This window comes from Candoia aspera, chromosome 1 (assembly GCF_035149785.1).
Source record: "Candoia aspera isolate rCanAsp1 chromosome 1, rCanAsp1.hap2, whole genome shotgun sequence".
NCBI lineage: Eukaryota > Metazoa > Chordata > Lepidosauria > Squamata > Boidae > Candoia > Candoia aspera.
The window spans coordinates 23,675,054-23,691,549 of record NC_086153.1 but is presented as its reverse complement, the minus strand read 5'-3'; the positions used below and the strand labels follow the sequence as shown (position 1 = coordinate 23,691,549).

Below are 16,496 nucleotides of genomic sequence, written 5' to 3'. Positions count from 1 at the left end.
TTGGAAAATACATTAACTAATGAGGTTCCAGTTCTGATACCATTGGCTAGACTCTCCATAGGTTTCAATGAAGTGGCTCCAGACATTCTGCCTCTGAACCAGGAGTTTCCATATAGAAAGATGCCTAATACTAATACTTAATACCTTCAAATAGATTCCTTCTACTTGTCTGTGACATTTGTTCCCATTTAAAGCAAATTTGGCCAATGACATCTTACGACAGCAAACTTCAAGTCTCCAACTCTGTGTGTAATTTTTAACCTCTGAACAGTTTATTATTTAGCTCACAAATAGACTTTGTCAGCAAAACTAGTGACAGTCACCCTGAGCAATTAGAATACTTGATTACTACTCCAAAGTCACTAAATATTCAGTCAGTGAAGAGGCTGTCAAAGGAGACAAACAGTTTTTATTAAGGACTCTGCATAAAACACTGCATCTATACCAATTATATTACCTACTGCTGGTTCATACAAGTAAAAGACTTTATTCTCTCCAATTTAATTTATATTCTTTTTACCCAAGAAAAAAACTAGTTTGCCACTCAAATAGTGTGCCATTACTGAAAAAGCCCAAATCCTAGAAAATATCAACCTTCTTACTGATAGACCACAGGTTCTGCTTGAATTTGTTCAGGACCAATATAAGATACATAATGATAACCATGCTAGATGGCATCAGTGTGGCAGGCCTGTAAAAGGCAAATGCTCTGAGTGTAAACCAGACCAGTATCATTTTAGCCAGCAGGTAGAAGCTTCCATGAAAAAAGGTTCAAAAAAAGTCTTTGTGCATAAAAAGCACACCACAGAGGCGAGTTCTCAGCCTGGCTTCCTCCTTGATAGGCTAAAAAGATAAAGGATCTTTCCTACGCACGGAGCATATTATGGTTCATTACCAAGTGAAGTACAGTCCATGCGCAGATTTAAAGATTTATTTTGAAGTGTATCTTTCAGGGAAACTTGAAGGCAGTTAACTACGAAGAGACTGAATTTTAATCAAACAATCAAATATTTACTATAAGGCAATACAGAAGATAGAACATTCATCAAAAGCATCTAAAATATCCTCAAGTGGCATCTGAAATTCAACAGAGTTGAGCCCATATTGATGAGGGAATTCTGAACAGGGATACCACCACAAGTGTCTGTCTGTCTGTCTCCCTCTCCAATTGTCACCTTTCTTATCCAAGATGGGGGTACCTGGTGTAAATTTCTCTCAAACTGTTCTGCAAAAGTCAGATTGCACCTCTGTGAAGCCCCAGTCTAAGAGCTTATTTGAGAAGACAGCAATTCTGAAAGAGAACTGTAGCAGGTGCAGCTGGGAAGCGCAGAGTATAGATTATTCTCTTAATTTAGAAAAATGGAACTTTCTGGTAGAATAGAACTTAAAAAAAACCTGTTCTAAATCTTTTGAAAGATTTTAAGCCTCACCAGGAAAACAAAAAACTGCTGACATCAACATTTCAGTTAATCAGCTGCCAGCATTTCAAATACTCTTCCTTTATGTATCTATCCCTTTTTAATAAATCCCAAATTGATTCTCTCTCTCCAATCGGGCAATCTGAATTATAATCCTAATTATATTGTCAAGACAGATTAATGCCCCCAGAAAGGTTAAAGGAGGAATTGTTATTTAACATCATGATGCTGATCTGGTGACCTCTCTCTTTAGTTTCTGCTTGAGACAGACCATTCATCAAGGGTAAAAAAAGAAGCCATTTTGTCAGGAAAGGTCAGTGACACAGGACTGGCATATTTCAACCAACTGCAGCAAAGGAATTAATACACTTGTCAGTTAAATGCATTAGCCCTTTTAATTAAACAGAAATACATTAAATTAATTAAATTAAGTTGAATGCATTAACCCTTTGATGAAATCCAGAACCAGCTCAGTCAATATCCAAATTATATTATTATTACTCAAGCAGGTTATTTCTCATTACTCTGTTTTCATAAGGTAAAAATTATTATGCAGAAAAGTCTGTCTGGAAAACAGTTAATACTGTACAATTCTTGCACCGTAAGCCCACATATCAAGATTCACAAACCTGACTTACTTCACACTTATAGTAGCACTTATACAAGCGCCTTCACAACTGGTGTCACAATTAGCCACAGGCAGTTCCCATACCAGCTTCCACTGATATGCATCAGCTCCAGCCTTTTACAACAGTGTTTCTCAACCTTGACAGTTACTCCCACCCTTATCACCCCGAGCCTGTGTTATCACAACACACTTTACTACCCAGAAACTGCAGTTGGTGCAGAATGCAGCAGCCCATTTGCTGGTGGGTAAGAGCTGCTTCAGTGATTTGACACTGGTTTTGTGAGCATTGCACCAGTTACCAATAAGGTTATGAATATTTTTTTAAATCAAAAAGTAAAGTAAAATTCAAAGTGTCGGTTTTAACCTGGGAAGCCTTACATGGCTCGGCTCCCATTTCCCTCTGTGGCTGCTCCTCCTTTAAACTGAATCTGTCTGTCCTTCTTGCCAGGATGTGGGTATGGAGTGAGACCAGAAAGAGGCCTTGTCAGTTATGGAATAGCCTCCCTGCAAGAGGTCAATCAGCCCCACAGTTATCTTTTAGGAGGGCAATGAAGATTGCTTTGTGACAGGGACTGAAGATGAAATGTTTAGCTTTTTTCAAATTTCTTATTCGAAATGACATTTCATTTTTAAAAAAATTTATTTTATGAGAAAAAAAGTGAAAGGTGCCCTGTGCAAGCACCGAATCATGTCTGACCCTTTGGGGGAGGGGGCACCGCTTTCGTGACATTTACTTGGCAGACTATAGAGGGTGGTTTGCCATTGCCTTCCCCAGTTGTCACCTTCCCCAGCAAGCTGGGTACTTTAAATTTATTTATTTAAATTCAGGATATTTTATTTTATACCCTGAATTTATGGAAGCATATTGCATTTTTATGGTGCTTAACTATTCTTTTTCTTTTATGGTGCTTAATTGTTCTGTTTGATTTGTGCACTTTTATGATTGTGAACCACCTTTTATCCCACCATCTGAATATGGTAGGATAGAAATTATGCAATAAACAAACCCACAAAAATTGTGAACCTATTTGCACAGAATTAAGAAAGTCTCACACTTTCAATAGCTCATTGGAAGTCCTGCAAACCAGGGATAACTTCTTTAGAAAGCAGAGAACCATGCAAGGAGTTGTAGAAATGCTACTTCTTTTTACAAGCACTCACTTCCCTGCTACTCCTCGTGTATGACCATGACACAGTACAGAAAGCAGTGTCTTGCTCACAATCAGCTAGTTTCACGCACTCAGGCAAATAACCAAGTAAATCCCAAACAGCTGTCAAAGAAATACAAAAATACATGTTCTTATAGAAACCTGTCATTACTCTTTATGCTACTAGCTTTCTTAAGTGCTACTGTCAGACTCCACCATCAAAAGATTGTTGAATCTTTTGATCGTGTTCCTCTGCAATGATGGATCAACACCTGTCAAGAAGGAAGATGGGAGGGGAAAATTGCAAGGAGTGTGAATCACTGTTGTTTGGACTGGAAAAGGGGGAGTCAAGGTCATACTGCCAGAGACATCTGCAGCTGGTATGGCTGACCATTAGAGGTTGGGTGAGAAAGAAACAGGAGGGGGGAGTGGGCATTGGAAAGTTTTAATGAGTGAGTTTAGGCCGGAATCTTTTAATCACAGCTTTCTTTTATTCTGTACACTTGTTCTCAATAAACCTGAATTCTGCATATTCCAATTGTGCATGAGTTGGGTCAATATTGGGACTACTGGGGTCAGTTTTTACAGCTATTTGCAGAAAGGCAGGAAATAGATTTTAAAACAAGCTAGCAAATCATAGCTTCCTCTCCAATAACCATGGGAAGCCTTCATTTGCCAGGAAAATGCAGTAAAGCCCTAACATGTCCCCAAATTTCCACCTTCAAAATCAACATCTGAAAATCCATGGCTGCTGTTGGCTGCTGTTGTATTAGAATCATCTCGCCCACCTGATCAGCATCAAGCCATTCTGTATGTCAAGATGAAATCAGAGTAATCAAAATTTATGAGTCAAAGAAGCCTAGAGGTTAGTTATGACACAACTGTGGCAGAAAGCAATAATGCACATGTTTTATTGGACAGCTGACCAACTCTTCCATCTCCAACATAAAGCATCCATCTCTTGACAGAGGATTTCTTTGTTATTAAACTGGTATGACAGACTCTACCAGTCACTGAGAGAAAATCAGTTGCTTGCAGTCCCTGGGAAACTTCCTTTACTATTTTTTCCTGACACTTTGGCAACAGACATGGCTGTGCTGATAAATCCTGTTTCAAGGATTCTCTCCTTTCTGTAAAGGAGGATCTAGGATCTCTCTAGAAGACACCACTATATCTCAAAAACACTATAATACACAGGGTGAACTCTGGTTCTTGAAACATGTGGGGCTACTTTCCTCTCTTTAGAACCTCATTTCTGCCATGTGGAGAGGAAATGATACAACACCGCTGGTCACCTGTGGCCAGTTGAACAGTGAAGACTCAAATACACTATGGAATCCTAGGGATGATACGGCCTTGTTGATACTACATGTTGTAAGACACAAACCAGCATAACACTTATCAGAACTTACCATTTTGTCCAGAAAGATCACCAAATCCTGAGGTAAATAAGCAAAAAAAAAAAAAAAGTCAGACATCAAGTTCTTCTTGAGAAAAACCCACTTCCTTTCTTTTCTGCTGCTGTACCCCCATCCTAGGTCAGATTGAGAACAGCAGCTACACGACATCATGCATCTTCTCAGTGCCATCTGCACTCCATTACAGTTGAATTTTAGCAGATCTTAATAGTGCACCTTGGGCATACAGCCAATTCAATCTACCTAGGGTAGGCTCTGTAGCGTGTTCACTCAAAAACTGAAATGCCATCAATATATGAAAAGAAATTTTCCCATGGCCCCAACTAGTTGCCTCCTGAATCATATTCCACTGTGTTTTGACAGAAGTGTGGATCCTTTCCAGGTTGAAGTTTAGTTCGTCTATCTTATCTCTTAAGATATTTCCTAAGGTTCAGATGACTTAAGGGTAGGTAGGGACCTTCTTTAAGTAGAAACCCACATTTTTTACTAGTCCTTTTTTCAATGCAATTGCTCCGCTGTCCTTCCCTGCTGCCTGTCCTTCCCTGCATGGAGAAAGAGTGATGGAGTGAAGCTTCTTTCTGGGCCATATTGTGCCAGATATAAAGGCAATATGGGCCTATCTAGCTCATGGACTTAAAGCTCCTTGTTACTGATTTAAGACTAACAGAAAGCAGACCAATAATTACATGAATAAGCACACCATCTCCTGCCTTGCCTATCAGATGGCTTAATTGTCCTTGCAACCAAAAATATAATAATCTTACTGTTAGAATGCTGCCCAGGACCCTTGTGTTCCAAAACCACAACTATAATCCTGCAAATTCTCACACAAATCATAACACTTAGCATCTTATTAGCATCTTCTTGCTGATCTAATGTAGCCTTATAAGAAGTATGAAATGGTTTGGTTGCTACATTATACCACTTCAGGCTGAGTTGGAATAGTATATGAATCCTATATTTTCCTATCTTTTGTGTACAGGTAGTCCTTAACCTATAACCGTTTGTTCAAAGTTATGATGGTGCTGAACTAATGGTGGTTATGACCAGTCCTCAGAGTTCCAGCCGTCCCAGCACCCCCAGGGTCACATGATCGCAATGTGGGTGCTTGGCAACCAGTTTGCACTTATGAAACAGTTGCAGCGCTCCACAATCACCTGATTGCCATTTGCAGCCTTCCCTGCTGGCTTCCCCAGAAAGTCAATGGGGAGGCCGGCAGGGAAGGTTTCAAGTCATTGAGGTAACTCTCCCCCACCCCCTCTGCACTTGCGCCACATCAGCCATTCGTGCCCCCCTTTGCAACCTCCCCGACCCACACCACACCCGCATGCAACCTTCCCTCCCTCGTGCACCTTCCTCGACCCATGCTGCACCTCTCATGCACACCCTCGCACACCCTCCCCCAACCATGCCGAGCTTCTCATGCACCCATGTACCCTTCCTGTGCCATGCCTCTTGTGCACCCCCTTGCACCCTTCCCAACCTGTGCCTCTCCTGACCCGCACTGCCTTTCGTGCACCCTCCCCAACCTGCACCGCATCTCTCATGCACCCCCATATACCCTCCCCAGCCCTCCCCCGCACACCCGCACACCCTTTCGCTCCCTCCCCCACCTGGCAGCAGCCACTTACCTGCCTGCCGGCCTGAGACCTACAACTTCTTGCTGGCTTCTCCACTGACTTTGGTGGTGGGAAGCCAGCAGGAAGTTGCCTTGTCTAATGACTGTGGGATTTGTTTAACAATGGCAACCAGGACTGCAGTGACTGCCATCTCTAAGCAATGCAGTTGTGCTTTATAACCGGATCACTTAGTGACAGAAATTCTGGTCCCAATTGCCGTCGTAAGTCAAGGACTACCTGTAGAGAAATCTTGCATGTAAAAGATGAAGCTATGGGTTATATACTTGGAGGTTATACACTTGAAGCATGCCACATGAGTCATATTCCTATGGCTCTGTTCTCCACTGAATATTCACTTGCTTACAGGTAGTCCTCGTTTACTGACGGTAATTGAGACTGGCAACTCCATCACTAAGTGATGTGGTTGTAAGGCACAATGTCACGTGACTGTGACTGTTCCAGCAGTCCCAGTTGCCGTCATTAGGTGAATCCCAAGTGGTCGCAGCATCCTGAGGTCGCGTGATCACCATTTGCGACCTCCTGCTGGCTTCCCCATTGACTTTGTTTGTCAGAAGCCAACAGTGAAAGTCGCAAATGGAGATCACATGACAGTGGGGATGCTGTGACAGCTGCAACTGTGAGGACCGGTCATAAGCCCCCCTCATTCAGTGCCGTCATAACTTGGAATAGTTGCTGAACAAGTGGACGTTAAGTGGGGACCATCTGTGTTAGTGTTGACCGTCTTTGGTTTAAATATTTCTTTTAACTATTTTAAATGTTAACATATGAGAAATGCTAGCGAGTGTATCTCAGTCACCACAAGAAAAGGATATACTATTGAAGGTCACGACCTACCTTGCAAATTTCTTCCTGAGAATATGCTTCTATATCTGGGACAAAAACATGCATTATTAAAGCCAGTGCATGCCCCCAAATTGATTCTGAAATGCAAGACTTGCCATGGGTGTCTTCATATGTGCAATGTCCCTCCAAAACTGTACAACAGCTTAACACCCCAGCTGGGCTTGCTTCCTTAGGCTCCACAAGGAAGAGAAGTTGCTTTCATAGAGGATTATAGGAAGGATACTCTCTATGGCAGCGTAGAAGAGTGTTGAATCAGAAAAGGGAAAGCCAACTTCAAACATCCCCTACTCCATCAAGGGGAAAAACAAATGTTTCGTCCTAGTAGATGCACAAAGGGATATGAGCATCACCCAAAAAGTATTTCAGTTTCTTAGTTGTGTTTGCAGAAGGCAATGATCCACCCAGTCAGCGAGCCTGGACTCTTCTTGGAATGCTTCACTCCAGGAACTGCCATTCCTCTGATCTACCTTTCTCTCCTGTCCATCCAAAAAGTCTACATGTGTGAGCACTCATGTCCACTGACAACTTAGGAAGGAAAAAAATTACAGAAATAATTTGTATAATTATAAATAATTATAATTTATAATATAATAAATCTGGCAAAATAGAAATGCCGATCGTAGTATTAAGGTTAGACGTTTCAGCCAGCAGGACAGGGACGGTTTCCACAAGAACTTGGAATAAAATCAAACTGAACTTTCCAACAATGGAGCAAACTGACTGACTGTTTGTATCCCACCTCATCTCTGCACTATAGAACAGAATCCTGGCTTGGAGTCTTGAGCCCTGAAGCTCTTAAGACCACAATAGTATTGCTAGACTGAAACTCCCTTTGGGATCATGGATCTTACATGATGACGACACAGCAGCTTCCCTCAGGATATGATATGCACTCAAGAGAAACTGTACATAACCAGTTAACGAAGAAAAGGGAGGAAACATAAAATGGAGAAGCAAACCGTTCTGGTACTTCTAACAAGTTTCAAAGGACTTAGGATATGTGTCTGCCCTCTGCATCCCTGGTAGCTACCAGAATCCAAAAGAATTCCCTACTGTCACCTGCTCAGGGCAATTTAATGCCTTTTTCCCACTCAGGGCCCAGTTGTGTCAACCTTCCACTTTAATCTCCCAAAATATCCTTCACATGTCATGACTCTGGCAGTGGGGCAAATGAAATGACAGCAGCTAGATTGGAAAACTGCTGCTGCTTGCCACTGCTGCTGTCTATGACCAGACATTAGGGGTACCATGCCTAGAAAATCCTGGAGCAATTTTGCAGTAAAAGGCTTGCAATTTGACATGTGTAATGTAAATACAATCGGATCCTAGATTTTGCTGCAAACAATATAAAAGGAAAAATTAACTGTATCTCAATCATTGATTGCTACTGGAACTTGTTTACACGCCCACAGAGAAAATAATGCCTGGCATTTCAGTAATGAGAGGAAGGCAAATCTAAATATGATGAGAAAATGTCATGTTTATTTATAAGTACTTCCTAGCTGTATTGGCCAACAAAGTGGCACACACATAAATAAAATGCAGATAAATCAGTAAAATGTTTTTAAAAATCATAATCAAATGCAATATTGATTTTTTCGTGGTTGTTTAATATACCGGAAATGGCAGAATGGAGGCAACAACAAGCTTTTAAAGCTATCATAATGCCCAATAATCCGATAGCTGCCTCATTCGCCTTCATTCCACCTGACCTAACACTGGCAGAAGCTGTCAATGGGGCTATGCTCTACATCAGACTGCCGTTGTAGGCTATTCAAAGCTTCAGCTGGTTCAAAATGCAGTGACCCAGGTAGGAATGGGTACAACTCAGTTTACCTGTATGACAGCTCTACTGTTGGGGTTCATTGACTGTCAGTTGGCTTCTGAGTGCTGGTGGTTACCTTTAAAGTCTAGCTTGGCTTAGGCCCTGGCTATCCAAGACTGCCTGCTTCACGTGGATTCTGTCCATCCTGAGATGTCCCCTCCCCTGGAACAGCCTGACCCTCAGAGAAAAGGATGGCCCCTTCCCTATTAATATTCCAAAGAGCAGCGAAGGCTGGCTCTTCCACAGTTATTCTGGGGATGGAACAGAGCTGTGATTGCACTGAGTGAATTGACATCTGGATATTCTGTGAAAAGTAGGGTTTCAGATTGTATTGTTTTGTGGACTAAAATTGGGGGTTGTTGGGGCTTTTTTGCTATTTATATTGTTTTAACCTGAATTACAGTATGGAAAAATTATAAGCCTCCATTATAAGAGTCTGGCTGACTAGAGCAGCACAGAAGCTGCAGTAACTAAGTAAATACAGTAAAACAAACAAGAGCATCAACTTAGGTAGATTGACAGTAAGGTAAAGGTAAAGGTTTCCTTCGACGTAAAGTCCAGTCGTGTCCGACTCTAGGGGGCGGTGCTCATCTCCGTTTCTAAGCCTTAGAGCCGGCATTGTCCGTAGACACTTTCCGGGTCATGTGGCCAGCATGACAACACGGAACACCGTTACCTTCCCGCCGAAGCGGTACCTATTGATCTACTCACATTTGCATGTTTTCGAACTGCTAGGTGAGCAGGAGCTGGGACTAGCAACGGGAGCTCACCCCGCCGCACGGTTTCGAACCGCTGACCTTCCGATCGGCAGCTCAGCGGTTTAACCTGCAGCGCCACCGTGTCCCCTAAGATTGACAGTAGCAGGAGACTATTATTTTGGGGAAAGAGCCCCAAGTCTTATAAGGCGCTATTCTACATGCTATTTATTGATTGATTGATTGATCGATCGATCAAATTTATCACTGCCCATCTCCCAAAAGGGACTCTGGGCGGTTTACAATAAAATTTTTGCTATGCCTGTACATTGAAAAAAAGCAGCAAATGTTATTGGAAACAGAATACATATGCAAAGTTCAAACTCCTGTATCTCTAAATCTACTGTTTATTAGATTTCTATCTGGACTTTCCTTAAATAACTCAAGGTGGTTGAGGTACATTGGACTGAGATAGAATTTCTGCTCCAGAGTCACCCAGTGCATTTCCCAGTCTTAGTCCAACACCTTAACCACTATACCATACTGGCTTTACAGCAGTAGAGCTGGGAAAGGCCTCTCTTGGCTTGTGACCTTTGAGAGTTGGTGCCAGTTACAGAAATGTGGTTAACTGCAGGAAGCCAATTAACATGTAAGCTTTAAAAAATGCAAACAGAACTTCAGGGTTCAAACAACAGCAAAGGGGCAAGGGTTGGAGAGAGAGAATTTAAGCTCTTCGTGCATCTCTAGGATCCTTACAAAACGTAATTGATTTCATGGTCTTTAGAGCAGGTTTAAATAGATCAAGAGGCCAATGTCATGTAATGCACTTTCATTCATTTTAAATTATTACAGTGACTTCTTTCTTTGCATGGTGTCTCTTGTATTGCTAAAACCCATCTGAAAGCCATGATTGAAGAACTAAATAGGTCACATTTAAAAAGTGAACTAGTAAAACTGTTTTAAAACCCCACTGGAAACTTACCTGGTGGAGCCACAGAATCTCCATAGCCTTTCATTTGCAAGGCAATGACACGAAAGCCAGCATCAGCAAGGGCAGGAATCTAACATGCAGAGAGAAACAAAAGTAATCTTGCAGGGTGCACGTGTATTAATCCAGATTATTTAATCAGTCATGTTCACTCTCACCTAGTTCTCCCCCACCTAAGAAAATTATTTCCCTTTTTTCATCCTTCCGGGCAATGATCAACAGCTACAGCCAATATGTCAACACTTGTCACTTACAAGGGATTACAATCCATACTGCAAGCAGTGGACAGTCACTTTGCCCAAACTGAGCATCACAGGAAAATGCAGACAGAATTTACTAAATGCTTCATGAACTGTGCACTACTCAATATATAACAATAACTCTTTCATTGCATCTGTGAAATGCAATGAAAGAAGGGACTTCCCCACTATATTTAGATGAATAAAGCTGTTCCACTTTATACCATCAACTATTCTATATTCCTCAAATCCAAAGAGGGTTCCATCTTGGCCTTCATATGAATTAGGAGGCTTGTAATTTATCAGCTTCTACTAAGATCCCATTAAGGCACTGTGTCATCCAGCAAGATTTTTTGCTCTGAAATCCACTCTTCATAACTTGAGATCTCCAATTTTATTTTTAATGACCACTTTTAGTTTTTTATTTCTGTAGAAAATAACTATTATGGATCACAGGCATCACTAAAAGCATTCTGAAAACACAAAGGCAACAAAAGGGATATATTACAAAAGTCACATTAGCAAATGTGTAAAATCACCAACATTCTTTCAGATGCAGTAAATCTGCCTGAACAAATGAGTTTTCAGCACTCCTACCAACAGAGTGCTTGACAGATCTTCCAATGGAGAAAATTCTGTAGTTTGGACAGCACTACTGAATGACCTATCTTTCATTCCTGCCATCCATATACCTAAATAATTACAGGGTAGGCAACTTGGTGTCCTCTAGATATTTTGGACTTCAACTTCCAGCCAACCAGCAAGGCAAATGATAACAGACTGTAAGAGCTGAGGTCCTAGCATCTGAAGAGCATCAGGTTGCCTTCTACTGATATATAACCAATGTATGTATTATCACATTCTCAAAATAACAGTTGGTTCCCAGCTAGGAGAAGCCAGGGTGATTTCTCTGCCCTGTTCCTACCATTTTTGTCCGCCAACAACTTTTTGCAAAAAATAGACAACATGAGGTCCCAGGACTGCATGTGGCCTTGGCACCACATCTGACTACAAAGATGAAAATTGGTAACTCACTATCCTGTTATCTGAGATGGGGAATATTCAACACCAGAAGCACAAGCCCTAACATATACCTTAGGTGTTCAAAAGAGAAAAGTCCTCCAAGCTCTAAAAATTAAGGAAAAACTAAGGGGAAAAAAAATCCCCCAAATCTTGACTACCTCCACTTTGCATCATCACCCAGCAGCCAAAAATCAGAAAGTTGTCCCCACTTGTGCTAAATCAATTCATACTGCTGAGGAAACTAAGTATATGCAACTGAAGCAACTATACATGAACTGAAATGAACACACGTCTTCCATCTGCTCCACTTACCTTCAGCTTCCTTCTCCATGCCTCTTCCTAGAAATGTCTTAAAGAGAGGGCCTGTCTTCCTGTGATCCAAAACTCCAATGCAAATGTTGCAGGTACTATATGATGTGTATGAGAAATGGGTACTACTTTTTCCTTCAGGTAGGTTCAATTTATTCCAAAAGATGGCATTCACACAGATTAGGATAATTATATTTAAAAACTGTGTTACCTGGAACCTCCAAGAAAGCCAGGACTCTGGAAAGCCATGGCAGAGGCAAATCACTGGACCACTTCCCATTTCCACAAAGTGCAACTGGGTATGAGGCTAAAGACAGAAGAAAGGCTTGAGTCACAATTATCAAAGGAGGCAGAAGAAACTGCATCTCTAAACTTCAGTTTAAACTCCTAAAAAGCAGGCCAGGTGTAAAATAGTTATACACAATCCCCCCAACAAACAAACAAAAACAGCTCATGGATGGTATCTACCTTACCATCCAGGAAATGGAAAATAAATGACAGAAACCCACTCTCCCATGAAGACGCTGGGAACGCCATTGGCAAAAGACAAGGAGTGAATCCAACCAAACGGGGGTTATTGCTCAGCTTCTACAACAGCAGCAAAATGGCAATATTTTTTCTCTCTCACTGCATCTTACAGCCCCAGCCAGTGGCACTATTTGCATGGAAAGGGAAAGGTGAGCTGAAAAAGCATTTGCTGCGCTGCAGTGAAGAGATTGAGAGACACAAAGCTCTGAGCTTTGGATGCAAGCCGGACAAATCCTAACAAGATGGCTGAAGCCATGTCTTGCTAATTATCTGGGATGAGTTTGAGCCGGCTATTTGCACTATATGAAATGACTAACTCATACTACATCATCTTTCATTGTTACATGATCAAATCACAACAAACAGAACTGTTTCCCCCACTGAAAGCAATTAAAGGTGTCATTAATTTTAAATACAGTCTTTCTATCATTACCTTGATTATTACATATCCATGGGCCAGATTCTGTGGCTCACATGCTGGGAGAACATATTCTTCTTGATCAAGAAGCTGTGGAATAAGTAACTAAATGAGAGAAATTTCAAGTGCCATGTGAGTATCTATTAGGATTAACAACTGATCTCCAGCGTGTCTAATAACAGGGTTTTTTTCCTATTACTGCAGTCTTTCCCTTTTTTAAAAACCAGGAAGACATCAGGAATTGAACCTAAAAGCTTTCAACATGCAGAACATATGCTCACCACTGAACAATGACCTAGTATCTTTTTATTTTAAACATTCATAATCTGTCGCTATCATTGCAATGTTTTTGATGCCACTAATGTAAAAGCTATAGTTAGAAACTTAATGAGTAAAGGTAAAGGTAAAGGTTTCCCTTGACATTAAGTCCAGTTGTGTCTGACTCGAGGGGGCGGTGCTCATCTCCGTCTCAAAGCCGAAGAGCCGGCGTTTGTCCGTAGACACTTCCGTGGTCATGTGGCCAGCATGACTACACGGAACGCCGTTACCTGCCCGCCGAAGCGGTACCTATTAATTTACTCACATTTGCATGTTTTCGAACTGCTAGGTTGGCAGGAGCTGGGACTAGCAACGGGAGCTCACCCCGTCATGCGGATTCGAACCGCTGACCTTCCAATCGGCAAGCTCAGCAGCTCAGTGGTTTAATGAGTAAAACCTGGCAATAATCTCAGCAAACACATAAAGCTGCATTAAAAGAGGAATAAATGCAACATTTTTAATTTCCTAAAAATCAAGAGAGGGACCCAAAGAAAACAGTGGGAAATCTCTTCCATACTGCTGCCAAGAAAACTAAATGAACATCTCAACTTTAAGGCGACTTCACTTACTTAGCAACAGTTAGTTGAATTAAGCCAATTGCCAGGATCTGCACAATAATCTAAGCATGAACTAACCACACTGGCTGGGTTCACACCACACACTTGAATGCATTGAACAAATCTCTCTATTCCATAATATGAATTATGAATTATACCTGTCTGTGTATTACAGGCATGATTTCTTGTTACTTTGTGCACTTTCTCCATTTGCTAGCTCTCATTCTGAATTTAGCAAGTGAAATAACAGAAGTGGATAAAGTAAGGGGGATTGCTTCTTTTATTAGGAAGGCCAACTGTTCTGCAGAGTGTTTCATGTGTAATTGTTACCACCTGGCCTGGACACCAGTGGCTGTTGTTCTTAACTCTTCAATCAATTGGTTATGCTTTAATGTGTAAATTGTCTGGTGTTGTATTTGAAATACAACTATATATAAATGTTGCAGGGGGAAGCAAGAGAGATAATATAGCAATAAATCATAGTTGAAAATAGGTAGGTAGGTACTGTAGGTAGGTAGGTAGGTAAACAGTTAATGAATGATGGCCAGTATTGAAGGAAAATGTAACAAAAAGCCAAGGATTCAGACTAGCAGTTCTTGTAATAAATGCATATAATAGAGACGCTTTAATCCATGCAACATAAGTAAACTTGATTCCCATGCGTGCAGGAATCTTGTGCCAAAATAGTACTTTCTATAACCAAAAGGACTGAAAATACAATTAAAAGAGAGTGAAAAGCAAACTGAGATTCATTCTGCTCAATTCTTCATAAAAATCCTGGAAGATAATGAAAGCCAGCTAAAATTATCTAAAAGCTCACATTTAAATTGCCTGCTTTTAAAAACAATCTGGCTAAGGGAAAATGCCTTTCAATTTTTAAAAAAATGTTAATGTAGCACAAATCCCAGCAGTTTGCTGAGTGCAAAGGGAGAAACCTGGATCAACAGAGAAATACAGATCCTTGCACTTTGTTTTTTAAGGAGGGTGAAGGAGATCCACTTTCAAGGAATCAGCTGGTATGTGAGCTACCCTTAGCTATGCTAAAGCTTTTTAGGATAGGAGCAATGAAAGCACTACAGAAAAGCTGTTCACTCCTGTACAAAGTAACCAGATCCTGCTGGGCTTAAAACAGCCAGCCACTGAGGCAGGTTTACAAGGTTAATATACCCAGGCATATGAAAAATCAGCAGTTCTGGGCAGCCATCTTGTTCCTACCACCAGAATGCCTTGCCATTAACCTCTTCCCTGGTTCAACCGTTGCTGTTGTGTTCATTTTGGAGACCAGAGATAGTAACTGTACTAGCAACAGAGGCATGCAAGCTTGTGAGCTACACAGAACCAGCTATCAGGCAGGGGAAATTATAGCAGGTTCCATAGTTCTTAGCTACACATCCAATTACCAACAACTGTCCTGTGGGAACGAACCCAGAGAAGAGATGGAAGTAGACAGGCAACAGCTACCCCAGAAATTGTCCATTTGGATTCTTCCTTCCTCTTCCTCCTGCCTGCCCATCACTATTGCCTGCAACAGTCCTATGGGAAGGATCCTCGAAGTTTTAATTTTTCAGAAATGGTTATTATATTTTATTATGATTGTTTATATTGCTTGCATTATTGCATTTGGGGAACGCTGTGATCCTGAAAGGAGGAATATAGTCAGGTTCTTTGGCAGCTGCCTCAACCCAGAAGTAATTCTTTCTAGACAAGATTTTCAGAATCTTCTTGACAAAGGATGGCATTATAAGAATGATAGGAACTGATCCGTTTCACATTTAGAAACAAGTTATCCCCTAATCCATTAGAACAGAGACGTCTTTAGTTTCTAACAGCCTTTTCCATGATAAGTCAAGGGAGCAAGTCTTTTTTTATTGGTAATGAAAAAGCTTGCAGCTGGCTATTTAGATAACCATCTCCTGAATCTTTTATCAATCTAGTAACTTACCCTTACAGATATAAATAACTGAAATAAATAAATATTGAAGTTGGTTACAGTATATGTTTATTTTAAGACTTCAAGTAATTCAAATGACTGAAGAGTTTATTGCAGAATCAGATGGATCGGGTCAAAGACTACCTGGTCCAGTATCCTGCTTCCTGGTGTTCTTAGAAAGCCTTAAAACAGGACAGGATGCCACTGGCCTTTCCTATTCTAACTCCATATATTGTAGACTTAGCCAATAAGATAGTACCAGTCAGAGGCAAGGAAACACAGAATTCTCTTTTAAATGGTGTAAGGAATATAAAGTTACAAAAAAATTAAAAATTTATCAGTGAAAGAAGTATTTCATTTTTCTTTATTTCTAAAATCTATTTTTATTGCTTTTCCTCATTCACATTTTCTATCTATAACTACTTACATTATTTATTTATGGTTTCTATTATTTATTTACAGTTCAAGAGTTTCCAAGCTCTCTTTCTATAGTCTACAGTTCAAAATTCTTATAATTTTAGACCACTTTGATTATGGTCCTTTTTAAATCTGAACTCTCAGAGCTAAGCTT

The 16,496-nt window shown here is 40.8% G+C and overlaps 1 protein-coding gene across 3 annotated transcripts in view; it reads right to left on the bottom strand.

Annotated features, from left to right (window-relative positions):
* EPHX2 (epoxide hydrolase 2) overlaps positions 1 to 16,496 on the bottom strand; it is a 62,105-nt gene that overhangs the window by 30,784 nt on the left and 14,825 nt on the right. For 2 of the 3 annotated variants that reach the window (XR_010067796.1, XM_063300483.1), the window contains exons 6-10: positions 13,136 to 13,210; positions 12,386 to 12,481; positions 10,598 to 10,676; positions 7,087 to 7,121; positions 4,607 to 4,633 (exon numbers count right to left, since the gene is read on the bottom strand). Coding sequence is in view for 2 of the 3 variants with exons in the window: in XM_063300483.1 (XP_063156553.1) it covers positions 4,607 to 4,633; positions 7,087 to 7,121; positions 10,598 to 10,676; positions 12,386 to 12,481; positions 13,136 to 13,210 (312 nt within the window). In the remaining variant the exon portion in view is untranslated. The remainder of the gene's footprint in view (positions 1 to 4,606; positions 4,634 to 7,086; positions 7,122 to 10,597; positions 10,677 to 12,385; positions 12,482 to 13,135; positions 13,211 to 16,496) is intronic. The other variant, XM_063300490.1, reaches the window with a different exon arrangement.